Source organism: Pieris brassicae, chromosome 12, assembly GCF_905147105.1.
Source record: "Pieris brassicae chromosome 12, ilPieBrab1.1, whole genome shotgun sequence".
NCBI classification, from domain to species: Eukaryota; Metazoa; Arthropoda; class Insecta; order Lepidoptera; family Pieridae; genus Pieris; species Pieris brassicae.
In genome coordinates this window covers 9991100-10017500 of record NC_059676.1, presented here as the reverse complement: position 1 = coordinate 10017500, position 26401 = coordinate 9991100, and the positions used below count along the sequence as shown (strand labels likewise).

Here is a 26401-nt window from a genome sequence, read left to right as displayed (position 1 = left end):
GACGCCCTTAACTTTTAACGCACAATGGACCTATTGAGCGTCTAAGATCGGAAACAGAGTCCACACATACAATACATACAACGGCCTTAACTTGCGAACTGGTAGTAAATGTAAATTTAGAATCAATTTAACATCTTTTCTGTTGACATTCATAAGTGTACTTGGGTTAGTAAAAGTTTTTTTGAGATTTTTAGTACCCAGAAAACATGAGCACACGTATTTTACTAAAACAAATACTACTGAAAATTAATTTAAATAAATTTTGTTTGCAGCAAATACATATGGAACACACTTAGTTACTTCATAAATAGCACTTACCTGTAATCTTGCGCTGATTCTGTTAAAGACAGCGTTAAAGAAATTCAGACTCAATGCAAATAATACTTTGCTGGCCAGTTGTCGTAATAGCGTATTGTGGATGTTTGCTTCATTTTTAATATCTGAAATATAATAATGTGATGATATAACCTCCCCATGGATAACGACAACTGTGTCACAGCATAAGTTGATTCTACATAAGACAATATTAAATAGCTACAGACATGTTTGTTTTAGGGGCCATTCAAGTATGTATTGCATAAGCAGATTAACTGCATCACGATTGTCAGCAAAAGTATTAATGTTTTGTAGAAATCTACGAAAATGAATTTCGTTTCGATAATGTGATGTTAATGTGTAAAAAATTAAATGACCATATCAGCAAACAAGAAAATCAAAGAACAATTTAGTGCTTACTTACTGGAACGGCCCCTTATGTTTGAATAAATTATTCAATGTTCTAAAATAATGATATTTTTTATAAAATATCAAAAACAAACAATTACTGAAAAGTCGATTTTCTATTCCAATTACCATAGCTAACAATTTTACACTAATCTCTAATTATAATATTTATACTTAATTATTGTGCTTTTAATCAAACAAACATAATTTCCAAAAATTGCAATAAAACCTGAATCTAGCTTACCGATGAACTGACAGACTTCCCTCAACAATATCTTAACATTCATTGCCTCCTCATACTTGGCTGTATCTTTGGGTTGTGAACTGAGGCATATTTCTAATGTGTCTAGAACTATTACCAAGCTATCATGATACCTCTTTTCTATTTCTGTTAGAGGCCGAGTTACACATGTGGCTAGGGTGGGCTGGTACTGAAATTTTGTATTGTTAAATAATGACTAACTTATACTTCACAGATATATGAACATATATTGTTAAATTATTTATATGACCAGATGTATTGAGCCACATCAAGTTTACAGAGTAGAGTAAGTACTTTATAAAAGAAAATTGGATTTATTTTAAAGTTTTTATAATGATGTTTGAATACTGATACTGGAATGCATATGTTACAGAAATAAAAATACAGTTTTACACTATAATAGAATAACTGTTCAACAGAAAGGTAGTCCGGAAAACTTCCTATTGGGCTACAACTATACAAATCTATTCAATACAGCTCACATATTAAAAAATACTTACCAACTCATTAACTCTCTGAAGTATTTTTGTGAGGCCAGATATAACTAGGGAAAACCTGTGTCGACTGATCTGCACCAAACAAGCTTTGCATTGCTCCTCATTTATGCGAGAGTGGAGATTCTGAGCACCAGTTTTATATGGTAACTGGAAATCAATAATAGATAAAGTGCTACAGCAATAACCGAAAAATACAAAACGTATTTTTTAAGAATTATTCATTTCAATATCAAAATAAAATTTTAAAAAATGGGTTTGATTTTTTTAAATTTAAGTTCAATTTTTACCAGAAACGCTCCTATTTATACCAGATTAATGCGGCATAAATTTGTTGATTACCCCCTGTTTTTTAGAGTAATTTTTAATAACAAATCTAATAGTCGTTTTACGGCTAGCGCGATATTATACATTTTTAATTGTGTGGGTGGTTTGACTATGCTATGACTTGAAATGTATCAGAAAACTAACATTATTTTTATTTGAAGCGAACATGCGTATTATTTACATTGTATTGTTCACAAATTAATAATCCGGTGTATACATTAAAATATTAATAACGTACTAGTGTTTTAACTTACTTGTTCTTCAAATCTTACAATGAGGGTGTTCGCCCATTCTCCTGGTTTTTGAGTCCCCATTTTTACATATATTAATTAAATTCTTCATTTAATTTCTTTCTAAAAAAACATAATAAATGATCCACCCTAAAATCGATCGATATTTATTATTTATTAGAAAAGCACAGACAGTGACGTCTAAACGCTAAATCACGAGCTATCAAAGTCTGCGTCAATAACGATACTATAGTGTATTTTATTAATTTACTTTATTGTAATTAAATTTTTACTATAATTAAATATCTTTTGATTTTAACATAGTTGTGTAAATAACCAAAATGGATCTTATTGAAATAATTGAATTAAATTAAGAAATTATTGTAATTCCTACAGTTTCCTTATTTGAAATAGTACATAAAATCTGACGTCTGACATTCTTAAATTTCTTCATTCTAATAGAAATTCTCAAACTTCAAAATAAGAATTTAGAAAAGTCATTTCTAAAAGTTATTCTCGTTACAAATAACAATATTGCAAACCATTTTGTGATTTAATTAACGTGTTATAATTATCAATAATTACTCTTAAGTTTAGTAATCTTTCAGAGCGGTGACAGTTGTTTATACGTCCAAACTCTAATAACTAATTTATCGCTAAATATGATGGTAAGTTTTAAAATTGGGGGGCGTTTCAGTCTAAAAGGAAATATTTAATTATTGTTATCAATTCCTGATAGTTACATATCTTTGTCTACTTAGCATTAGATACTGTTCGATTGGGCATTTAGTAATTGATTCAATGTTGAGTTCAAATTTAAATAATGACGTGGATGAAAGCCAATTATTGCTGTTCTAGAACACAATATGTTACCGCTACTTGTTGTTTTATAGTAATAATTATACAGTTCGGCTTGTTTGGTTTTCACTTCCAGAATTCCAAATTCCAGTTGTAAATAATAACCGTTATATATTTTGTAGACTTTAGGTAAAAAGATATAAGTTGGTACCTAATATTTTTTTCAGGACTGTGTAGAAGAAACTAACAATGATCCCCTCACAGCAGCAATATCTTCTCCATCATCAGGAGATTCTAATATGGATAAAAAGAAACCCAGTGAAAATGTGTCTTTAGCTGATAACAGTTTGCTGGTTAGTCATGCATATGCTTTTGTTTGTGTGTCACCTATTTATCTGTTATGTTTAAAAATTGTTTGCATCATAATATATTTAACTAAAGTAAATAAGAAGGAGAAGCACTTGTCTTTAATCAAGTTAGCCCAAAGAAAATAGAATCTGTTTTAATTTTCTATAAAATAATGAAGCATTAAAATTATAGGTGGATATATCAGATGCACTCAGTGAAAAGGAGAAAGTAAAATTTACTGTACATACCAAAACAACTCTGCCCGAGTTCCAAAAGTCAGAATTCTTAGTTGTTCGCCAGCATGAGGAATTTGTATGGCTCCATGACAGGTATGAGGAGAATGAAGAATATGCTGGGTATATAGTAAGTATTATTGCCTAAATGTCTAATACCCTTTTATTGTACTTGGTAGTAACAAGAATAATGTCTATGCCAAAGAAATGTTATTAGCATTTTTGTGCTTTGAGTCTGTTATGTTGTAATTCTAGTATGATTTTATAGTATATTTATTAATAGAGCATGGCTACTAGGGTTAGTGATTAGCTGTAGTTAGATTCACATGATTTGGCTTAAATTCCTATAAAAAACAAAAATAGATTTGTCATCATCTAAATATATATTGAACAAAAAATAGCGATGTAATTAGCAATTTTTCAAGGTGCATACATAAAATTCCTGAAACTCTTCAATATATTAGAGATTATAATTTTTAGATCCCACCAGCACCACCAAGGCCTGATTTTGATGCTTCTCGTGAAAAACTACAGCGTCTTGGAGAAGGGGAAGGTGCTTTAACAAGAGAAGAATTCCTGAAGATGAAAGAAGAGTTGGAAGAGTGAGTAATATTTGTTAGATTTTAACAGTATTCTATTCTTATACCTAGTGTTTAATAAATACTGAAAAGGAACTAGAATTCTTACAGTACGGTAGGAAATTCTTTATAACAAAACGTGTTTCATGGCGACTACTTTTCCTATTGCCGTAAAATATATGTAAAATTCGAGGAAGCTCGGTCCGATGGCCATTTTATGGAATGGCAAACATCGCAACTCTGTACCTGTGAGCGGGGCGTTATCTTTGTGAAACAAATCAACTTCGAGTTTGCCATGCCGTTGCTTGCGTATTTCCTCAGGCAACTTTGTTACTTGTCCGTATTCATTTACGGGTCATAAAGGTGAAACAATTTTTCGTCCATAGTCAAAAAAGAAATTGTTAGAGTTGTCTGTTAAAGCGCGTTCTGAAGCATTGGCACCCAATGATTATTATGACATTATAAAGACTTCCTGTAGAATTCCACATTTCTTGTAATATACTCGTAAAAGAAACGACGATCCGCGAAGAATATTTTTTTTCAATTTTTATAATAATTTGTTCAGTCACTATTGAAGGGCGTCTAGGAAGGACGTTAATAGAATGGAAGTCCTTCATCGCTTGACCTCAGCACACCAACGCGCAACCGTAGAATATGGAGGAGCATAAACCCCTTATGTTCCTTTCAAGTCTTGATTACAACAGATATTTTATATTCGCGCGACTATACATTTTATCGATTTTTAAGAACACCGTCACGACGAAAAACAGTTCTATTTTTATTATTATATCTAATATCTGGGCCATCCCTTTTTTATTATTTATTTACTTCGTAATGCAGCTAACTTACATATAAATAAATAATTATACTAAAGATATAGACATAGATGAAATACATAATATATACAAAAGGGTTCAAATATTTAACGGGTGTGTATGTGGGGTGTGCTCATGATGCAAATGATTTAGCGCTATTGATATCCTTAATACTAATTTTTACCTTATTCCGCGATAACGTTAACACGTCAAGGATTATTTATTATCGGGCTGCGCGATACAAAAGTTTTTTGCATAGTTATCCTTGAAAAGTACAATATGTTCCATTAGCTATTTATTGATCATTAATTTCATGATTTTATGTATATTTTAATTGTACTCTAATAAAAATTTTAGATATTACAGTTAAAATCTTGTTAGTGTTTAATTTATACTATCATTTTATCCAGTGAATACTTGGCCACATTCAAGAAAACAGTGGCAATGCACGAGGTTTTTCTACAGCGTCTGGCGGCGCATCCAGTGTTCCGTAAGGACGCCCATCTTCGCGTATTTCTAGAATATGAGCAAGATTTGTGCGCAAAACCGCGGGGCAAGATGGACCTTATCGGAGGGCTTGTGAGTAATTTTATTAAGTGCGTGTCTTGTCATATTTCGAGGTGATGAAAAACGAAAATCGATTATTAGGGCACCCCAAAACAATCGCTAGATACTTTTATCAGTTTTAGCATGTGTGAGGCGGCAGTCCTCTCTCCGTGACAGTGTTAAGGAACATCTGGAAGTAGTATAACGTACTACTTTTGGAATATCTATTACTCATTATTTGCGTGAAACATAATTAATAATAATTTGATAAGGTAATAATATTTTTTAATAATGTGATTTTTTATCACTATAAATAACATAAAAATTGACTGTAATGATAACACTCATAATGTATGTAACTTCTATGTAAAATTTCTTTTAAGACTAATTTGCACACGATTTTGTATCGCAGTATATGCGAACTTTACATTATACCACATTTTTGTACTTTGCAAATAAATGATTACTATTAACGAATCACCATCACTGTTATTTTTACAATACATGAATGAAATTTTCATAATTACAAGAACAAAATAGTTTTTTACGCCGGCTCTTTCTCTCGGCCTACAATGTCTGTCTACTTTGCAGATTAGTAGGAATGTCTACCTATCTTATAGTCTATCATAAACATATTTTTTTACAAGTTTTAATTTGTTTTTATTTAACAATATTATTAATTGAACCACTGCTCGAATCTGAAGTTAAGATTGGTAAACCACAATCAAACGGCAGTGTTTGGCGTATAATGTTTTATTCTTTAACAGTCTAGTTATTTTTATTGTCAAAAATTTTAGGTTCGATCAATGACGACAACAACGGATGAAATCTACCTTGGTGCGACAGTCCGTGATGTCAACGATTTCTTTGAACAAGAAACTGCTTTTCTACAAGAGTATTACTCACATCTCAAAGAGGCTGTGGCCCGAGTAGACCGTATGACAGCAAAACACAAGGGTGAGTTTATACCACCACCAGTGAAATATGATTGATTCTTACGTAAATGTAAATTATTATTTTTTTACTAAAAAGTTTATTTATGTCTCAATAAAGTAGTTAAATCAGAGTTAATTGAATATTGATATTCAATCAAGTCGCTTGCATTTTGATTTAAAAAAAGCAGCGACGTTTAACTATCTGTCTGACCGAAAGCCAGCGAGTTGATTAACAATGTAAAACAAGACTCCGCCATGATTATTTCATTTGTTATTTCGGTTTGATCTTGAAGAACTGAGAGTTGGAAATTCCGTGTTTTGCTTTAATGTAAATGGTATGGAGTTTCTTGCCGGTTCTTCTCCATGAGACCCACTTTTTGGAACCGTGCAACTAGACGTTTCATAAGAGCCTGCAAAGGCCTATTTGAAATAAAAACTTTTGATTTTGGTTAGGTTAGGTTAGGTCTCTAATTTAATTAATTTACTGTGACATATACATATCTTCTGTGATTCAAAATTCTTTAATTAAATATTATATTTTCAAAGTATCTTTTAAATAAAATTAATGAATGGTGCTACAACCTTTTAGGGCCTCAGATTTCTGTATCTGTATAATGATCGTTTGTCAATCTAATGGGCAAGTAGGTAATTCAACCTCTTGGGTCTAAAGCAAATCGGTTTCCTCACGATGTATTTCTTTAACGTTCGAGTGTTAAATGCGCACATAGGCAGAAGTTAATTAATGCACAGCCGCGGATCAAGCCTACGACCTAAGAGATGTCGCTGATGCCACAAGGCTAAGACTGCTCTCTTTAATCATCATCATCAATATACAGTCCCTTTTGGGCCTTAGCCTCCTCAAGTACACTTGGCCATCGCAATCTATCCAGAGCTTCCCGTTTCCAATTGCGTACCCCTATTGTTTCGAGGGCCTTCACAACTCCATACCACCAACGTAACCTCGGTCTACCGGGTTTCCTCTTGCCACCGGGTTGTGAGTTCAGTAAAGAGCTTGGGGTTCTGTCGTTCGCCATTCGGTGCACGTGTCCCAGCCACTTGAGGCTGTTGCACTTTATGATTTGGACGACTCTCCACAGCATATTCCATTAAGGAAGTGGTAGAATATTATATTTGTAACATTTAAATAAATCTTCATAATCAGACACAAACCCCGAGTAAAGAAATATTTCTTTATTAAAATCAAGGAACACACAAAAACTGAGCTCCACAAGCAACGCTGCTTTTCAGTAGGCTGATGCAATATAAGAGTGACTGCTCATTATAAGCAAATATATGGTTTACAGAGGTAGCAGATGCTCACATAAAACTGTCATCCTGTATCACACAATTGGCGACTCGAGAGCAGCCTCCCTCCGAGAGATTCCTGACACGCGCCGCTGACACTTTTGACAAGTGCCGGGTACGTACAATATACTTGTAAATAAATATTTTAAAAAATCCTCTTATATGGAACAATAAAAATTCCTTCACAAATTTGGAATATTATTAAAAGAATTATGACTACAATAAAATATCTTTTCCACGCAATACTTTCTTCGTATGTAGATATGTAGCGACTTTTTAACTTTTCCGGTAAAATCTTCTCCGAAGCACAAAAGTGCAATTATACTGAGTTCGCGTGGCTTTAATTCAATTAAATATCGTCAAAATTACTCATTTTGTGCTACAAACAACTAAAATCGTAAGAACATTTTTCGAAAATGACGCCAACCGTAAAAGAATGTAATTTAGATTTTTTTTAATGAGATGAAATGAAACCTAATGTAACGCATTGAATCAAATCATTAAATCTGATATTAAAACAAATTAGTAGCTTCTATCTTAGTAACTGTATTAAAAGATATATAACACTATGTTTGGAATTTTCTATCGTGAATTATTTCCAGAAAATCGAAGGTCGTATGGCGTCAGACCAGGATCTAAAGTTGGCTGACACGCTCCGATACTATATGAGAGACACTCATGCCGCTAAAGCAGTGCTCGTTAGACGTCTGAGGTAAAAATAATTAAAGATTCTCTTATTTACATTTCAAATTTACGGCTTTTGCTTGTTTCGTGCGTATGCGTGTACGCTATGACCTGGGAGTAGAGCGTGCGCCAGTGCGCTTTGTGACTTATTGTTGTATGCCCACATGCATAACTTTATATACAGTGGTACCTGTATGATAAGCCGAGCGAGCGGTATTTTGCTTTGAGATGAGAGCCAGATTTGAGATGCGAGGAGTCGCACACTACACTGCTGCACGTGATCCCAACAATAGTTACTCTTACAGACTAGACTTCAGTCTGTCTGCATCATTCCCCCATTTCCCATTTGAAGCATTTTTTGATAAGTTGGGTCTCGATGGTGATACAGGGTTATCACTGGGTGCTTTATGTGAGCATCTGCTACCTCTGTAAAATATATTTGGCTATAATGAGCAGGGCCATACAGGGCCGAAAATCAGCGTTGCTTGTATATATATGTAATATTATTGATTAGAGATATATTGTATTATAACAAATAATTTTTTTTGGACACTCCTTCATGGAATTACAAGCTTTACCTTTGCGATACGAGAAAGGTTACGGAACGAGTTAAAATCGTATGTAGAGGTAGCACTGTAAAATAATGCAGTGTAATCATTAAACTCAAAAACACTTTATTCATATTGATTCTAAATTTACATTAACTACCAGTTCGCACAACCTCTCCGCCACTCTTTTTAATCGCCACGTTTTTAGTCATACAAATTTGAACTGGAGCAAATCAATCCCAAGGATTAGGATCATTTAAATAATCGTCAAATTTTTAAAAAAAGCTTTATCGATTAATTACGTTTATGTTTATATTAAATCAATAAATTCATTTCAAAATGGTTATCTCATCTACTCCATAACTATTGTCATCCAACGTCAGAAGCAAAGGCTTAACCCTTTAAATATTGAGTACCCACCAACATTTTACATCAATTACAAATTATATTTCGATAAATCTACATCTTATTATTATGAATACAACTTAGTGTTTCGAGTTGGGAACCCTGACACATGTATCTTCCTTAAAGGTGTCTTCGAACCTGACAATGCATATGTTTATATGTACACATTATTAGGAATTTTTTTTCTGTCATTTTACATCGAAAAGTCTTTCCAGTCAGTCATCCAGATCAAGTAAATCTCTTGTTTTAGATGTCTCGCAGCCTACGAAGCAGCTAATAGGAATCTCGAACGCGCCAGAGCTAAGAATAAAGATGTTCACGCCGTAAGTAGATATACACAGAACAAAGCAAATGAACACTAATTGACAGCTGACATTGACAACGACATCTACTATCGTTATGTTGCATGATTTACACTGGATGACACTGGTTTTATACCTCACCAAATTTTTTTAAAGAAGCTAGGCTATTTTATGAAGAAATCATAAAATCTCACCCGAAATTCGCTTCTATTTGTAAGTACTTTTTTTGTCAATGCTTCAAACTTGTAAACTTTACCAATCTGACGTTTAACTTCTTAAATGAGATCAGTTTTCTTTCTCACTTTAACACATTTTCTTTATTGTCCATACACATGTCATGTTCTTGCAAGAAACAGAGATTTCATATATATATATTCACAACAAAAATATTTTATTCTTGCAAGCCGATGGAAGTACAAGAGGTATGCACGCTTATTTGTGATTGTTATTTTGTCTTAGCAATGTTGCCCTAGTGGTTTCAAGGTGCTACTCTGACCCCTGGTGTCGTAGGTTCGATCCCCGGCCGCTCACCAATTGATTTACTATGTGCATATTTAATTAAATTAAAACACTGGCTTGTACCGTGAAAGAAAACATCGTTATGAAAACTAGATAATTTGTCCAAAAAAAAATGTGACGGTAATTTTTATTCCGACGCCGATAAAGAAGTTTTACTTCAAAAGATATTTACTAAAACTTAACTGCCAATAATTTTATTTGTTTTTGTCACCCCAAAAATTGCACTTAATTTTTTTTTAAATATTAGGTCCTTACATATGAAATTGGCGTATTTCGTACGGGCCACTTTGACCTCAAATACCTCCTCTTTGGTTAGGAATTTCAAATTCAAGTTTGTACAGCTATTTACTCATGTATTTGAGCTTCGATGACCGTCATTCATTTGGTTTTTTCTTCTGTTTTTTTCTGTTTGCGTCACTCATTTTACAAAATGGAAAACTTAAAGTATCGCATTATTTACGAGTACGAGTTCCGCCGTGGCACTAATGCTGCGGAAACGACTCGAAGGGTGAATGATGTGTATGGCGGTCATGTTGCAAAAGAAAACACAGTTCGTTTTTGGTTCCAACGTTTTCGTTCTGGAAATTTCGACCTGCAGAACGAGCCCCGTGGAAGGCCAGAGACCCAAGTCTGCCAAGAGCGGCTAAACAACCTAGGCTGGTCAATCGCTCCACGCCACTGCTACTTCACGACAACGCTAGACCACACACTGCACAACAGACGGCTACCAAATTAGAAGAGCTTCAATTGGAATGTCTAAGACATCCTCCGTACTCCAACCTTGCTCCAACAGATTACCATTTTTTTCGAAATTTGGACAACTTCTTGCAAGGGAAAAAATTTAATCCAAATTGCCTTCACAGATTTTATTGATTCCTCGTACGACTGGTTTTCTTAGTAAAGGGATCAATGAACTACATATGAGATGGCAAAAGTGCATAGAACACAATGGTTCATACTTTGATTAATTAAATATATTATATTTAAAAATATTCGACTTTTTGTTCCTCCCATACAAAACGCCAATTTCATATGTAAGGACCTAATATTAAGTGTCTGAATGAATTCATTACAAGAATTTATGTTATTAGGCGGAGCAAGCTCAATCCGAAGCCTGCGCCAAGTTTGAGCAGCTCTCGGCACGCGCTAGGGAAGAACTTATCGACTTTAGGACCAGACGTGTGGGAGCTTTCAAAAAGAGGTGACTTTTATAGACTTTAAATGAAGAATTACCATCTTATGATAAAGCGATTAAATGCTTTCTGTGTTTTAGCCATTTCAAATAGACAATCAATGCTATCGCAAAGAAGCTGAACCAGTTCGTTTACATTTTGAGTCTGTGTCTTGCGAGTTTTAATATAAATACTGTTTTTTAATAAAATCAAGTCCAAATTGTAGATTTATATTTTTATAAAATTGCCAGAAGATAATAACGATAATGATAAATAAATGACAAAATGTAATCTTCCTCTGGGGTTTGAACGCACGGTCTCAGAACACTGTCCTATGATTTATTATTTGAATTTCAGCCTTGTAGAACTAGCTGAACTGGAAATAAAACATGCCCGAGCGCAGCAGGAATTATTCAGGAAGTCACTGCAAATGTTAAAGGAGTGTCAATAAATAGATATAAGGATTATGTGCAATTTTTGTTAATTATATGAATGTTTCTATGGGAGAAGTATGTATTCGCATTGTATGTAGTTATTTACGTGAAAATTTTCTATAATTTTTGATATAAACGCAGGTTTATCAATTTAATTTGATACACTTTTGCAACAGTGACGGACAAGATGGAAGAATAAACTATATTGAGATTGGCATTAAACCACCCTTGAGTCACGTGATTGCGTGGTCGCAAATTCCAAATAAATTGTTATAAATAACCTGCGTTTTAAACTTAAAATATTATTAAGTTAAGCTGATAACTGATGTATGTCTTGATCACAATATTTAAATCCAGTGTTATCGCATAATTTGGGAACTACCCGCAAAAATTGCAACTTTAGAGGGTAGATGACCAATATTGGAATAAATATTGTGAGCAAGTATTTTTATACGTAAACTTTGTAAACATAATTATTGGACCCGATTTTTGAATTCGCTTATTGGGACGCGGGATGCAGGACGGGTCAGATAAGCTTGTGACACTATGTCTCTCTTACGTATTAGTTACATTCCGCTATGAATTTAAGTATTTCTTTAATAAAGCACTGATGTTTCTATAATTTCTATACGCTTTAAGCTTTTTAAAGCTGTTACATACAGGCCCTATATATCAAAATTCGTCAAAAAATATTTTTTTTATGCAAAAAAGATTAATTTCCTTTCGTTTTTGACTTTACGCCCATTTTTGTAACAGCATAAAAAGTAATATTGAAATTTAATTGTGTTTAATTGTATTTGTAACAATTATCTAGTAATTTAAATTGTTTTTGGCCAAATTTAAAGTATTGTTAGTTATTTTGATTGTAAGATATATACGAATTATACTTGTAAATATGTGTTTTAATTGCTTCAACGTGAAGAAGATTGATCAACCTAATTTGAATTTTTATTGTGCTCAAGCACAACTATATCGTGGGTTGGAATCTCGGCAAAACAATTATGTCTGGTTAGTTCATAAGCCTATGAGCTTTTTTAAATACATTTGAGATGCTGATGAGTTTAGGTTCCTTAATTCAATCTTATTTTCGGGTACAATGATCTATAAACAGAAACGTATTGGAATCGCAAGATCGAAAGAAAAACGATAATTTTCTTTGTGAAATTTCACCGTCAAAGTTGCTTCGATTCAATTTATTTATTAATTACCACACATTGTACTAAATCTCCGGTATATCAAACAAAATCTTATCTTAATTGTAAGACAAACTAGGTAAACATAAATGTTACAAAAATTAAAGTACAAGATAAAAGAAAATTAACAGAAAATTTTGTTAAGCAAATAAATAAAATAAAGAGTGTGTTGGCCTAGTGGCTTCAGCGTGCGACTCTCATCCCTGAGGTTGTAGGCTCGATCCTCGGCTGTGAACCAATGGATTTTCTTACTACGTGCGCATTTAACATTAGCTCGAACCGTGAAGGAAAACATCGTGAGGAAACCGGCTTGGCTTAGACCCAAAAAGTCGACGCTGTGTGTCAGGCACAGAAGGCTGATCACCTACTTGCCTATTCAATTCACAAACGATCATGAAACAGATACAGAAATCTGAGGCCCACACCTAAAACGTTGTATCGCCATTGATTTTAGATAAATAAAATTGCCAGCAAAACAGCGGACATAACAATGCTTTCTTTAAAACCGGTCGGCCCACTAGCGAATATACCGTTGTCACGTTACGAATTTTCATACAAAATTCAAATTGCATGAACGAAATCTGATTACCGCTGAGGTCACGTGGAAACATACAGGTTGGTTTATTCGGCGTCATGGCATCAATAAACGATGCATCTCAGTTGTAGGATGTTAATTGGCTCGCAATAAGAGCCCATGGTAGGCCCTCAGATAACTTATTTTACCCTTAAATTGATGTAAAATTGAAAACAACGTCCCCAGAGGGTTACATAAACATATTCCGCTGTGTTCAACAATGCGTAGATAATGGTATTGAAGCCCCGCAAACCATTACCATGACAACTAAAGCCCCAACAAAAAAGCGAAAGACGAACGTGATTTTAAAACTATCATTGCTCAATTAGTATTATTTTACTTAATATTTTATCATTTAGGATTTTTAGTATAGTTTATATTGATCTAAGAGGTAAGTAAATGATATTTTATTTATTTACAATATTACGAATATTGTGGACGCTATGTAAAGAAAATCCACACATTAAAGGCTGTGTCTGGCTGTTGAATGCTTACTAGTTAAATTTTTCTTCGTCAATGGTTGGTTGTGAAGACCCGAAAAGTCTTACGGTGCAGTGAATGTAATTTATATGTTGATTATAGCAGAACAATGTTAACTGCGCTTCAAAAGTTCGTCGTTCGCTATCGTATTGTAGAAGACAATACAAGCGAGCGAACTTGCTCAATTGTTTATGAGTTACATTGCTATAACCTCCTACTTCGATGCCAACCTTTTCATCAATTACATATACAAATAATTAAAATAAAGACCACAGAACGACGAGTGCGTTTTTGCCTATTTGCCCCTTTGTCAAAAGCAGTTGAAAAAAATCAACAATATAGAATGAGGGACAAGTTTTCAATCGTCTATTTGATTTTTTTATCCACTACAAATAAACATAATCAATACAATTTACAGAAATTGGTTAAATTAGAAATAATATATAAATAAGTTTTACAAGAGGCTTTTATTTTAGTAGAAATCGATACAATTTATTTTTTTCATTTTACCTTTGCTAACATTATTACAGAAAATCATTATTTGTAATTGAATTATTGCTATCATTGTTATCGTTATTATATATTTTTGTTATAAATCGCTTCGAATCAACCGTGGTAGGGACATGAAAAAGATGGCGTGTAACCGAAAATTGTGACGTTAAATTTTTTCCAACGCCGTTAAAGAAGTTTCACTTTAATGAGATAGAAATATGAATGTGTTTAAGTGTAAAAATATCAGAAATAAAAGGCTTGGTTTTATTATCTTCAGATCGCATATCGCGTGTATTTGTGGAAGATATTTTGCGACCTTTTTAAAATAATCGTTTTATCAGTCAATTTACATAAAAACACAATTGTATTCCTTTTTTAATAAACGGGGTCAAACGGGTAGAAACCTTATTAAGTGATACCGCATTAAACTTACATTGGCAGAGGGTTCGCGAGTGCGCTGCCAGCCTACATAAACTATATACTGGCATACAAGCCGTTCACTAGTTTTTGAGGTTATTTTCGACAATAATTTTAGTATTTTCAGTACCACACAACAATACCATTACGAAATTACAGAATTTTACACATATTCCGTCTGAAGTTTTTCTTTGAGTGTTTGATCAATATGAGGTACGGTGCATTCATCCCAATCCTGATTTCGTTGCTGGGCAACGTAAATGGGAAATGGCTAGAGGGAAGAATTAATACAAAAGAGGTACGTCTTTAAATCAAAGGTTCTACTAATTTTTTAATTATGATATTTGTCTATTGAAACAATTTACTTATAAAGAATTAACGTAAAATCTACTATCAAACCGATATATATAAAACGCCTCCTCGCCTATACGTACGTAGCTATATCTATAATTCACTAATATTGTTTCGGAGTTGGCTGAATAATATCAAATAGACGTTGCAGATAGAAACAAAATCCCGATTATTATTATTGCCATTTCTCGATGTTTTGTTTCCATATATTTTACCACCTCATTGATTAAATTGTAAAACTTATATTTGCTTTAATGATACTTTTAGAACTGGGCATTTTTGGCGCGCTTCTGTTTTCTGTCGCTAGAGGGCGAGTTCGAATATTTGATAGAGTTTGAACGGGACATGGGATCTCCCAATTTACTCTTGTATTACGACGATGAATCTCAATGGCCGGCTGTGTATCATAGTAAACGGGTTAGTATTTAAATTAAAACCAACCGTCACAAGTCAAGTGTATCATACAAGGGGATATATTTCCCCTAAACATAGAACAGCGCCTTTTCACTGTTTTAGATACACCTTCAATCCGCCACTTTCAAATAAAATGTAAAAGTTATCTTCTAAGTCAGTCGGCTGCGGCATTTGTTGCATTGTTTCATGTTTTATGTTTCTTAGTGTTTATAATTTGATCGTTTTTATTGTGTTATTAATAATTTTATTTTTTATATTCTTCGGAATGATCCAGGTTATTACGACCAGTTTTAAAAACTACCATTTCACCAAAAACTGAAGTATGTAACAAAGAACCGAACACTACTTGGTACGAATTGATACCAGAAGATTTTAATTCCACCACAGAACTGCCAGATGAATTATGGTCAGGCAGAGTATTGGTCCAGTCACAAATGGCAGTAAAGAAGATTTAAAAGATTGTTAAAATTTTGTTTTGTGTATAGAGCTGTCACTCCAGCAAGATAGTATGTGCTCTAAAAATCAGTGTTGTTGTTCAACTTAAAGCTGAGTGCTTTAATCAAATACTTAATTTGTTCTTTCTTTCGTAATACAATAGAAATGTGAGAGCAATATAAAATTACAAACGCGTTGTCTCGTAGTATATAGAAACTGCAAAATTGAAGAAAAACCTTTAGTTAACCGGAAATATATTTGTCCTAAGTGCGGTGATTCCTTGGCGATTTTAAACGATAAATCACCAAGACATATGTAGAAGTATTCTATTAGTATATATATTATAAAAATTCTCGTGTCACAGTTTTCGTTGCCATACTCCTCCGAAGTGGCTTGACCGATTTTGATGAAATTTTTTGTGCTTATCCGGTATCAATGAGAATCGGTCAACAGCTATTTTTCATCCCCCTAAATGTTAGGGGTAGTCCACCCCTAAATTTTTAATTTTTAGACAAAATTTTTAATTTCAATTTTTTTATGATACAACATACAAAAATACATACAACCCCTATACGATCAACCCCTTTTTTTAATTATAGTAGAAATTTTTATTGAACTTTAAAAATGTTTCCTATATAAATAATATACATGGCAAGACGACGTTTGCCGGGTCAGCTAGTACTACATATTTTCTTATATATTACACCTTTTCAGACATGCCAAGACCGTGAATCAGTGTTAAATAAAGGCGGACAGAACCAGATTGTTAAACTATCACATTGGTATCCGGATACGGAGTATTCGGGCTGTGTCGTCACAAAAGCTAACAAAGAATTGCCTGCTTCTAAAAGGTTGGTCTTACATTGTCCTACTTTTTAAATTAAAGAAAAATTATCTTGAACATTTATATCAAAATCCCTAGCTTTTAAACTATGGATATCCACGTATTTGTATCTATATGATAAAGTTTAAATGTTGGATTGAATATTTTTTTTTGCCTATGCACTTTCAGCACAACACAAAAACCGACGACACTAAAGCCAACAAAACCGAAAAATACGTCTAAAAATGATCTTCCGAATGATCCTGGTTATTACGACCAGTTTTTAAAAACTACCATTTCACCAAAAACTGAAGTATCTACCAAAGAACCGAACACTACGTGGTACGAATTGATACCAGAAGATTTTAATTCCACTACAGAACTGCCAGATGAATTATGGGAGAGTATTGGTCCAGTCACAAATGGCAGTAAAGAAGATTTAAAGGATGTTGAAATTTTATTTGATAATTACAATCACACAGTATGTATACAAGTTAACATTTTATCTAACTTAAAACAGAAGAAACTAAATCAAATTATTTTAACATACTTATATATTATTTAACGAACAATACAAATCTAATACATATATGCTGCAATAATATAGAGAAAGTTTGATGTTTAATAATCTAGTGATGATTAATAATTAACTTAGACCTGACAGATATACCAGCAGGCCGAGTAGACCAGAGCCCTAGGAGAATATTCGAGAACAGTTTTTTTCCTACCTCATTTAAATCCAAAAGATTTAGTAGTTTTGTTTTTGTTTTACTGTAGAATATGATGGTTTGTTTATAATTTTGGGCTGAAATTTGTTTGGATTGTAAGAATAATTGGAGAAGCAAGGGCGGAAAAAACTTCACAGCTACGATTGAAAAATAACTTATTATCAACGAAGCAGAGTTGGATAATGTTTATTTTTATATTTTAGCACAAAATAAAGCGATCCATAGAATTATACGAACGATATCGGCGCAGGCGTCTCAATTCAGATGTCTATCAAAATGGGTACAGCGAAACAGAGAGAATGATTGTATCATGCCACAACTCGAGAAGGTTTCGTTCGGCGAGAGAGAGGTGGTGGTTCATTGCGATTAGCAATTGCGATAGTCCAAAGGTAAGGATATATTAGCTAATCATTTTGTAAAATTAAACAATACAGAGAAAATGCTGCCACAGGGACCAAACTTTTAACTTTTTTTTATTTTTTATTACTATGTAGGTTAAGAATATTTTAAATACTGTAAATTTGTGTTGGAATTAATATAAATACATATTAAAACTAAACTAAACTAAACTTTATATGTCAAATGTCATATCGCGTAAACACAAAGGCAGAGCTGGCCTAGTGGCTACAGCGTACGACTGTCATCCCTGAGGTCGTAGGTTCGATCCCCGGCTGTGCAAGGCAAGGAGAACATCGTGAGGAAACCGGCTTGCCTTAGACCCAAAAAGTCGACGGCGTGTGTCTGGCATATGATCACCTACTTGCCTATTAGATTAACTAATGATCATGAAACAGATACAGAAATTTGAGGCCCAGACCTAAAAAGGTTGTAGCGCGATTGTTTTTTTTTTTTAAATTCACATACACACATCTTCTTATCTTAAATAATTTGTTTATTTTCAGGGCTTGGACGTGAAATACAAATTTTTAATGACAAATGGACCTGAAGGTGACTTCTGGCATCGGCATTTTTCTGCGGACGAATTTTGTAAGTACTTACTTGTGCCAATATATATACATATGTAACATTTGATACGTTTTTAATACTGTTAATAAATTAAAACACGTCAACACGGAAGTATGCCAAAAGACTTTCCATGTTTTTCAATAGATTTATTGTTTTATATATTATCCTTACATATGAAATTGGCGTTTTGTATGGAAGGAACAAAAAGTCGAATATTTTTAAATATAATATATTTAATTAATCATAGTATGAACCATTGTTTTCTATGCACTTTTGCCATCTCATAGGTAGTTCATTGATCCCTTTACTAAGAAAACCAGTCGGACGGGAATCAATAAAATCTGTGAAGGCGATTTGGACTGCCCCATCAGAGTTAAATTTTTTCCCTTGCAAGAAGTTATCCAAATTTCGAAAAAAATGGTAATCTGTTGGAGCAAGGTCCCGGGAGTACGGAGGATGTCTTAGACATTCCAATTGAAGCTCTTCTAATTTGGTAGCCGTCTGTTGTGCAGTGTGTGGTCTAGCGTTGTCGTGAAGTAGCAGTGGCGTGGAGCGATTGACTAGCCTAGGTTGTTTAGCCGCTAGCTTTTCCATCATGGTTTGCAATTGCTGACAATAGACATCAGCCGTAATAGTCTGGCCAGATTTGAGAAAACTGCAATGAACAATACCGGCACTAGTCCACCAAACGCTTATAAGTTACTTTTTTGGGGTTAATTTTCGCTTGGGGCAGGATTTGGCTGGCTGGCCAGGATCTAACCATTGCACTGAGCGCTTCCGATTATCGTAAAGAATCTATTTTTCATCACACACATGATTCGGTTTAAAATACCTTCATTATTGTGCCGGTTCAGTAATGTAACGCAGCACTAGCTAACTTCAAGGTATCGGTTTTTTGTGACGGTGTGCGCGTGCGTCGTAAATATTTAATCCCATAATTTTTCCCTAACGCGCCAAAAGAAGTATAACTTAAAATAACATTGTCACAACATTCTGTTTAAATACAATATTAATACACTTTATTTACATCATAATGACAAAAAATAAATAAATAAAGAAGACATAGAATGTAATGGCCGAGAAACTGTTATAATTATATATAATAAAGCTTTTTTTTATTTTCATATCCTTAATTTCGATTTCAAATGTTGTTAGTATTTACTTATAGCAAAATGTGCCTATGAATATGGACCCCTCTTGGGTTGGGAACCTTCCCAAATATCTTGCTTTTCCAACCGCTATATTTGCCAATAGTCTGCCAGTCTTTTCCTCCTATTTCTATCAAGTCCCCAAGGAAGGTCTTCCATTGCATAAATATTAAAGATAACAAAATTTGTAGGTAATATTAAAAAATTGAACTTTATTTTCAGATGTCCTGCCAATTCTATTGTCCTACACATTTGCGTACATAATAGTGATGGTAGCAGTTGTGATGTGCTCCGTGGAGCTGCGCTCGCGACACCTTTTACACTCGACATATAAGTTGTTCTTAATATCGATAGTGGTACAACACTGTGGAGTAATGTTACAAACGTTGGCAAATATTCGTTACGCTAGTAATGGAGTCGGCGCACCTAACTCGAAGATTATTGGTAAGAAAATGATATCAGTGTTAGTTGTGATTCTCAACACTGAAGCGAGCTACAATATCTGCTGTGTCTACAGAGTGTCGCGTGTCTAGTAGAGAAAACATCGTTACTTCTATTTATTTATCATAGCTGACCTGACGCCTTTCGTACTAAGTACGGTGACTAAATATGTGCACTTTTTTGTTTTGTTCTCAAAATCAAAAATCATTTATTCATATAGGTACATTGTACACTTGTGAACGTCAAAAAAATTAATATATACATTAAATGCTTCTAATTTTACATTAACTGCCAGTTCTCAAATCAAGGGCGTAGAACGGAAGAGAAGAACTGGCAATAAACTCTCCGCAACTACTCTTTTTAATCGCCAAGTTTTTTTGTGTAACTTGCCTATAAAGAATAATTACTTAATATACTTCTGTGCTTCTGGAAGGAGCTAGGCTGACTTAGCCAGTAGTTTACGCACATTATGAGTCTAAGTGCGGAAACTCTGTACACCAATAATACCATTCCATTACTGTTGTCTTTTATTTATGCAATAAAAGGCAAACGGGCAGGAGGCTCACCTGATGTTACATGATACCGCCCCGCCGCCCACACACACTCACATTGCCAGAAGGATCGCGTTGCCGGCCTTTTAAGAATTGGTACGCTCTTTTCTTGAAGGACCTTAAGTCGAATTGGTTGACCTATGTTGGTCGTATAGGACAGAATTCCCTCAATCCAGAATTCGAAGGACAACCTGTTGTATCGTTACAGCTAAAGTATTTTTTGGTCTCTTTCTTACGAATTGTATTTACGCTTAAATAAAAAGAGACAGATTGCGACGGTCCTATTAGGTTAAGTTGAGTATTTTAAACAGTTAGTATTCATAGGTGATTACAAAATTTGATATATTGTGCCTGTTATTTTGATTTCTAGGCCAGTTTCTGTGCGGGATATCGGAGGCTACCTTCCTATTGCTGCTAATACTTCTAGCCAAGGGCTATACGGTCACCCGTGGTCGCCTCAAGGTTGGATTCACGGTCAAACTTACTGTGTTCATGTGCCTCTATGTACTGACATATGTGGTAATATTTATATACCAAGCTAGGGTAAGAAAAAATAATATATATACCTAGTCCAGTTATAAGTTTTGTTACAAATGAATATGCAACTGTGAGCTTATTGTAGTGTTCTTCAATAGTGATTTTTTTTCATCGGTAAAGATACTGTGCTTTTTATCTGCGTATCGTGACAGTGTCTTTAATTGTAAAGATTGTATTAGGGCATGTCCTGTATATCGACGATAGGCACCGAGCTCAGGTCTTGTTTTATAATACGTGACCCTAGTGAGTCCTAGCGGGAATCTTCATTTCTCGCAATAATATTTTTGCTGCCGATTGAGCTTTCGACGAATTGGCTTCGACAGTATTAACAGTATTAACGTTCTGGTGGATAGAAAAACTGTGCACAGTTTGTGTTTCCACCACACCAACTTCCTTTATATTAAGAACACTTATACAATAAATAAATAAATAACAGCTTTTGCAGTTTTCCGATCTTCGTTCTGGTCTAGTATATATCGACTGTATAACTTTTAATTTTACAGGCATTTGATCCAGGTGAAGTGTTATATTTGTACGAGAGTCTCGCTGGATATGCGCTCATAGTTCTCAGGATATCCGGATGGTGCGCTTTCGCGTACGCAACATACTTTACCGCTAGGAAATATCCGGAAAAGGTAAACAACAACTTAGACAACTGAGCTTAATGGCAATATGCCGAAACAAACACCGACCACACAACATCATACACACCGCAAACCTACATTTACGAGACAATATTCACTTTATGAACCAACAAAATGTCCACTATCGATTTGAAACTTCATTTAAAATGTTAAACAACGTCTTCCCAATCTGTCCTATTTTGAACGTGAGTATTCTTCTTGTGTAATAATAATTGTAAATAAGTGTTATGTGTCAAATGTTAGAGACTAAATGCCAAACCACAGGAAATCCTAGTGTATTGGCTAGTACACTTTCTTTTTATTGTGTATAATACAGTTTCTTGTCTATATCTTTCTATTTTAGGTTATAGCCATATTTAGTTTTACATTTAAAAACAATTTCTTAGTCGTAATTCGGGTTCCTGTTATGTAAAATTTATTAATTCACCTAAAATAAATAATATATCAAATGGAAGAGGCTAGCCCACGACACAAGGAATCCTAGTCCCCAACTATTACACTTTCTCTTTTAACTGTACCATTCTTAATAAAGCTGTCAAAAAGAGCTGGCGGCCTTTATTGTTTTATATAGTGTCTTTGAAAAAAAACATACTCGATCAAGCCCAGCAACGAACCCACTAAAATGGGCTGCGATAACCCTATATGGGCGTATCGTAGACTCTTTTGCCCCAATAACAAAAAAATCTAGTTACATGCAATAATTTGATGTGTTATTTATGTTTTTTTTTATTCTAGAATATGTTCTACTGCCCATTTTTCATCGGTGGTACGTTGTGGTTTTACGCGGGACCGCTTTTTATACTGACAGCGAACTCTTACATAGGTGAGATTATTAAAAGAACTATAGATCACTCTTTATTTATATATAGTCGTATTTATATTTATTCATATTTTAGATAAATGGGTGCGCGAGAGTGTGGTGACAGCTGTGCTTTTATTTATAACATTCTGTGGACACGTTATGTTCTTGGTGAGTAATAATTCTCCGATCACCAAATTAAACTTTTAAATATGTAATCCAAAACCTCAATAAAGGAAACTGTCTGTAAAGGTATCAAAGGTAAGGTGTTAACTAAATATTTTTTACAGCTGTTAACACTACCGGTTTTTGCGAACAAAAACTTTCCATACCACGTCCGCACTACACAAATTGGAGTTATGGAGGTAAGTAAATTATGAATATTATGCAAATCATTAGAATATTTTAAATTTTTAAATCATACATATTTAAGTCTTTATTTCTCTTTTGAAACAGAACATAAGATACTTTTATCCCCCCCCCCTCTCCTCTTGTCAGCAACAGTAAGCAAGCTTTCAAAAATAACAGGTAAACCAGCAAACCGTAACCGTACCGTTGCTGGTAACATCTTTGCTAATGTCATCTGTTCCATTCGAACTTTTTGTCTATACTATGCGATGACTGAAATGTTAGTGAGATTAATTAAAAATAATTTGTTTAAACCGTTCCCACGTCAGGATCGGTTGAAACAGGGCCTGGTGTCAATTGAAACACATGCAAATAGAACAAAATTTAATAAATTTATGTAATTTTCACGGGGGTAAATTCTAAATTAAAAATTCACTTCCGCTATACCTTAATAAATAAAACTAAAATTATTATATCTGTATAAAAAAATTCTTATAAAATATCAATCGGAATCACAATTGTGGCTACCATAATTAAGAATACCTTCTGTACACTCCTGCGCCCACATTTTACATTCTGTGTATTGTATCCATTTTTTTCTCGGTATGCTTTCCTATATACATGCTCGGCACCCGAAAGGCGACGCAACACTACAATTCGTGTTCCGACTTGTCGCCCGCTTATTTCTCCCGTTGTAACCCTCAACGCATCAGGCACTAGTTGTTTGCACAGGTTGCACAGTTGAGATATTCGCTCTGTTCATTTCAACCGTACCCAGTCTTCATAAACGTATCAAGTTTTTGTAGGAATCCTCGAAAATGCATTTCTTCTTCAAGTATAGAAAATGTATACACATATCACATGTGTAAAAAATAGTGTTGACGTAATCAAATAAGAAAATCAAAGACCCCCTCCCCTCTATAGTGCTTACGTAATACTCGAACGGGCTTTAATTGTAATCGAAACGTGTATTGATATTGAATTGTTTTATATTAAACAGGTGACCAGCAACCCAGCCTTAGATGGCTTTGGTCCTAACGTATATCATCCCGAGACAGCAGCCGGCCAAACAGTCATCATTCCACTAACGAGGTATAGTATTTAAAAATTACCTTACAAAGTAAAAAGAAACCATGTTTTAATATTTTTTAATAATTTGTTTCAAATTCTATCCGCATAATTTTGTTCGCATTATCTATTGCGAACTGTGGCATCGAGTCCCAGTGGGGGTATACCTTGGGTAAAACCTTAAATTGTTCAAAAACGCCGGCTACACACCCACTAAAATAGGTGACCATGAGCTGCAATGACCGCAGGTTTTGGATGTCCTTTGGGCGTCGTAGGCTTGTTTCGCCCCCTATACTATAAAAAATAATAATAATAATATTTTACCATTTTCAGGCGAACCGAGGAATTAATTGGCAACATCTATAACCAATACATAGCAACAGCGCCTCCGCTGTCACATGAAAACGAAACGCCACAACACAACGGAGTCAAAAGAAATTCTATTTCAAAAAATGGTATTACTCGACATCCCAGCACCGAAACAACCACATCATCAGAGATAATCCCACACATAAATGATAAGGACATATTTACAGTCGAAACACAAATCGCGAAACTCGAACAAACTGAGTCCCGTGAAAATGACAGTTCGATTGTGTTGCCCGAAAATGGGGTAAATTTGCCGAGTAATGGGATAAATCTTGATTTGCCTAACGTTTTGAGATCTAAGAGAAACATCTTAGAGCCGATTAGAAGGGATGTGCCCGCTTGGTCTTTGGCAAAAGGTCCAGCTGTTGTTGCAATGCAAAAGAAAACTGATGAAGGTAAATAAATATTTCACAATCGTATGTAAAATTATTTTAAAGTTGAAATATTATCAGAAATAATTTATACTCCGTAAGAACCGCCTGTTGATGAACCGATGATTTTGAAAATAATATCTTAGTAAGATTAAATTTAAGTTTTCCATTAAACTTTTGAAGCCACAGGGCCAAAGGGCCAATAGTCGTCGTTAGTATACTAATTTTATAGTTTTTTCTCAATTTCTTTTTAGTTTCAGATAACCATTTACCACCTATATTAAATGGTAAAAAAGCACAGACAGTAAGAACTATTCAAGCGACTTCTGGCGTCATCAGCACGATACACGAAGGACGCGAACAAACTTATAATAGAACCGACGAACTATTCACTGTTACTAAGAGTTAAAGATTTTTTTTATCAAGACCAATTTTTTATAAACTTTGACAAAAATATCTGCGTCAAATATTTTTATGAATAACGTTTATTGTTTTTTATGTTAATTTTACTGATTGTTTAGTCTGTCTGGTATAACGGAAAGAAATTGATCTCATTTTATTGCTAATACAGTGGAACCGTATTCCGGTAGTCCGTCCGACAAACGTTTTGCAAGGCAGTGTCAGTACGACGCTGTCCTGCAAAACTGACCGAATTTATTCCGGATTATTTTACAAAAGAGTACCTTGTAAGTACAAGTTACAGACCAAAGATTATATTTTTGTATATGTTATACTCTAAATATCAAAGATTTTAAAACAAATGGTGTTTCACCAGTATAATACACAAATATAAGTGTACCAACCAGGCTCCAGATGATAAACCAATTAGAAAATTATCACTGAATAAATTCAAAACTCTCGCTAAACATAAATTAATCAATGAAGCTTTTTATAAATTTGACGATTATATGATCCTAATCAAGGATTGATATGAATATGTGTGACTCAAAACATGGCGATTAAAAGAGTGGCGGAGAGTTTCTTGCCCACTTAGCTCGCTATTTGGTTACGTTAGAGTCGAGCACAACAGTGTTGGTGCGTACAAGTTGTTACCTTCTGAATCTTTCATTATTTCCATTGGCGAAGATTGTCAAAAAATATTCAATAATAGATATTTCGGATTACCGAAGGTCCATTTACTGTGTTAACAAATGTGTTTATTTTTAATGCTCAAAACTTGACGCGTTGAACTCACAGTAACTTTACAGATGTCTTAATTTATTATCACTATGTATGACAACATTATTTCTTAGTTTTGCAAAGATTATTAATATTTTGTAAATGTTTTAAGTCACGTGTGATATTTTCTAGTCCAGCAATAAAAATCTTGATCTCAATTTTGTTTTATTTTTAATTGAAAGCACAAAAGTCGAAGCATGAAGTTTACGACAAATTCAGCCAGTATTCGTACATATTGTTACGAGCTAGGGGATCGGATAGAAAATGCCGTAGATTTCTTCAAGGGTTTATTTCTTGGTAAATCAATGAGGAATTTATGAGCACAAATTAATTGCAGAAATGCACTTATAACACACAAACACTAATTACTTCACTTATGCACACTTTACACAGTACTTTATCACTTGTAATCACT

The 26401-nt window shown here is 34.0% G+C and overlaps 3 protein-coding genes across 3 annotated transcripts in view; 2 read left to right on the top strand and 1 right to left on the bottom strand.

The window, feature by feature from the left end:
- The window catches only part of LOC123717171 (neurofibromin), a 66997-nt gene extending 64689 nt beyond the window's left edge, over positions 1-2308 (bottom strand). The window contains exons 1-5 of the mRNA XM_045673039.1: positions 2230-2308; positions 2061-2159; positions 1486-1629; positions 968-1154; positions 319-440 (exon numbers count right to left, since the gene is read on the bottom strand). Of these exons, the coding sequence (XP_045528995.1) occupies positions 319-440; positions 968-1154; positions 1486-1629; positions 2061-2120 (513 nt within the window). The 5' untranslated portion in view covers positions 2121-2159; positions 2230-2308. The remainder of the gene's footprint in view (positions 1-318; positions 441-967; positions 1155-1485; positions 1630-2060; positions 2160-2229) is intronic.
- Positions 2309-2521: 213 nt separating this feature from the next.
- On the top strand, positions 2522-12434 carry LOC123717379 (sorting nexin-32). Its single transcript, XM_045673335.1, has 11 exons — positions 2522-2704; positions 3062-3187; positions 3375-3545; positions 3896-4017; positions 5219-5387; positions 6152-6311; positions 7594-7709; positions 8197-8306; positions 9482-9554; positions 11144-11253; positions 11582-12434. Exons 1-11 carry the CDS (start codon positions 2699-2701, stop codon positions 11673-11675), a joined length of 1257 nt encoding a protein of 418 aa, XP_045529291.1. The 5' UTR covers positions 2522-2698; the 3' UTR covers positions 11676-12434.
- A 2588-nt stretch (positions 12435-15022) lies between these two features.
- Positions 15023-25216, top strand: LOC123717432 (transmembrane protein 145-like). The gene is made up of 15 exons (XM_045673419.1): positions 15023-15112; positions 15433-15582; positions 16729-16865; positions 17027-17318; positions 17769-17954; positions 18468-18552; positions 19902-20123; positions 21042-21214; positions 21712-21843; positions 22588-22675; positions 22749-22822; positions 22942-23016; positions 24000-24091; positions 24401-24831; positions 25062-25216. Exons 1-15 carry the CDS (start codon positions 15023-15025, stop codon positions 25214-25216), a joined length of 2382 nt encoding a protein of 793 aa, XP_045529375.1.
- The last annotated feature ends 1185 nt before the right edge of the window (positions 25217-26401 follow it).

What these genes read in the sequence shown, in the direction of transcription:
- LOC123717379 (XM_045673335.1), top strand. An exon ending in TGGACCTTATCGGAGGGCTT is followed by an intron (nt 5,388 to 6,151) that starts GTGAGTAATTTT and finishes CAAAAATTTTAG; the next exon opens with GTTCGATCAATGACGACAAC. An exon ending in TATGACAGCAAAACACAAGG is followed by an intron (nt 6,312 to 7,593) that starts GTGAGTTTATAC and finishes TATGGTTTACAG; the next exon opens with AGGTAGCAGATGCTCACATA.
- LOC123717432 (XM_045673419.1), top strand. Translation starts at nt 15,023, where the DNA reads ATGAGGTACGGTGCATTCATCCCAATCCTGATTTCGTTGCTGGGCAAC. An exon ending in GACAGCGAACTCTTACATAG is followed by an intron (nt 22,676 to 22,748) that starts GTGAGATTATTA and finishes TTCATATTTTAG; the next exon opens with ATAAATGGGTGCGCGAGAGT. An exon ending in CACAAATTGGAGTTATGGAG is followed by an intron (nt 23,017 to 23,999) that starts GTAAGTAAATTA and finishes TATATTAAACAG; the next exon opens with GTGACCAGCAACCCAGCCTT.